Source organism: Terrapene carolina, unplaced genomic scaffold (assembly GCF_002925995.2).
Source record: "Terrapene carolina triunguis isolate 2854851 unplaced genomic scaffold, T_m_triunguis-2.0 Scaffold51683, whole genome shotgun sequence".
NCBI lineage: Eukaryota > Metazoa > Chordata > Testudines > Emydidae > Terrapene > Terrapene triunguis.
Genome location: NW_020716034.1, coordinates 35,799 through 37,065, shown reverse-complemented (window position 1 = coordinate 37,065; position 1,267 = coordinate 35,799). Strand labels below are relative to the sequence as shown.

Sequence of the window (1,267 nt, the reverse complement as noted above, 5' to 3'; positions counted from 1 at the left end):
TCATTTTGATGTAAAGGCATTAGCTTGAATTCTCTGAACTGCTATGAAAGACCCAAGTTTCCTGATAACTTGCCTCAGGGCCTCCTTTACCTCTTTGTTTCTCAGGCTGTAGACGAGAGGGTTGACCAGTGGTGTGAGAATGGTGTAGAAGACAGAGAAGACTTTGGTCATGCTTCGAAGTGTGTTGATGTCTGGAAGCAAGTAAACAATGATTAGGGTCCCATAGAAAATGGTCACCACGATGAGGTGAGAGGAACAGGTGGAAAATGCTTTTTTCCTACCAGTGGTGGAAGGGATTCTCAGGATGGTGGTGATGATAGAAATGTAGGAAGTCAGAGTTAATAGAAATGGTGGTAGTGTGAATAAGGAGGACAGCAGGAAAGCCACAAGTACCATGCCGTGGGTGTCACTGCAGGAGAGTTTTATCACTACATTGAATTCACACAGGAAATGGTCAATTTCATTGGGACCGCAGAACATTAACATCGATATCCAAGATACTATTATGGAAGCAGCCACAAATCCACTAATACAAGACCCAGCTGCTAGCTGGAAGCAGAACCTATCATTCATGAGGGCTGTATAGTGCAGTGGTTTACATATCGCTAAATACCGATCGTAGGACATCGCTGCCAGGAGATAGCATTCTGAACATGCCAAGACACCGAAACAATAAAGCTGCATGAAGCAGCCACTCACAGAAATGGTTCTGTCCCCAGTCAGGAGACTGGCCAGCAGCCTGGGCAGGATGGTGGAGGTGTAGCAGGTCTCCAAGCAGGACAGGTTCCCCAAGAAGAAGTACATGGGGGTGTTCAGGTGCTGATCAGCCACAACTAGAGCAATGATGAGGATGTTCCCGGCCATGGTCATAATGTAGATCACTAGAAACAGCAGGAAGAGAAGAACCTGCAGTTCTGGGACATTCCCAAATCCCAGGAGGATAAATTGCATGATGGACGTTTGATTTCTGCTTTCATGTGTGCCAGGGGGAGTATCCATGGGATGGGGGGAGGGGGAAAGAGAAAGCTGCAATGATAATGAAGAGACATTTGCTTTTGTAGAATAGTGCCAAAATTACAATTCAATTATTGCTCAAAAGTACCCCTCTGATGATTACCAGCCCTAGTCTTACCTGAAGAAACTGGGCTGGGATGTTTAACACCAGCTATCACTGCTGCTCAAGGCATCTAAACATTTTCCTCAACAATATTGCTTGTATATTTCTCTTGCCACATGATCAATTGCTGGGGTGGCACCTCTCCAATGC

At 45.6% G+C, this 1,267-nt stretch overlaps 1 protein-coding gene across 1 annotated transcript; it reads right to left on the bottom strand.

Annotated features, from left to right (window-relative positions):
- Nucleotides 1-999, bottom strand: LOC113405933 (olfactory receptor 6N1-like). Its single transcript, XM_026647267.1, has one exon. It carries the CDS (start codon nt 997-999, stop codon nt 1-3), a length of 999 nt encoding a protein of 332 aa, XP_026503052.1.
- Between the last annotated feature and the right edge of the window lie 268 nt (nt 1,000-1,267).

What these genes read in the sequence shown, in the direction of transcription:
- LOC113405933 (XM_026647267.1), bottom strand. Translation starts at nt 999, where the DNA reads ATGGATACTCCCCCTGGCACACATGAAAGCAGAAATCAAACGTCCATC.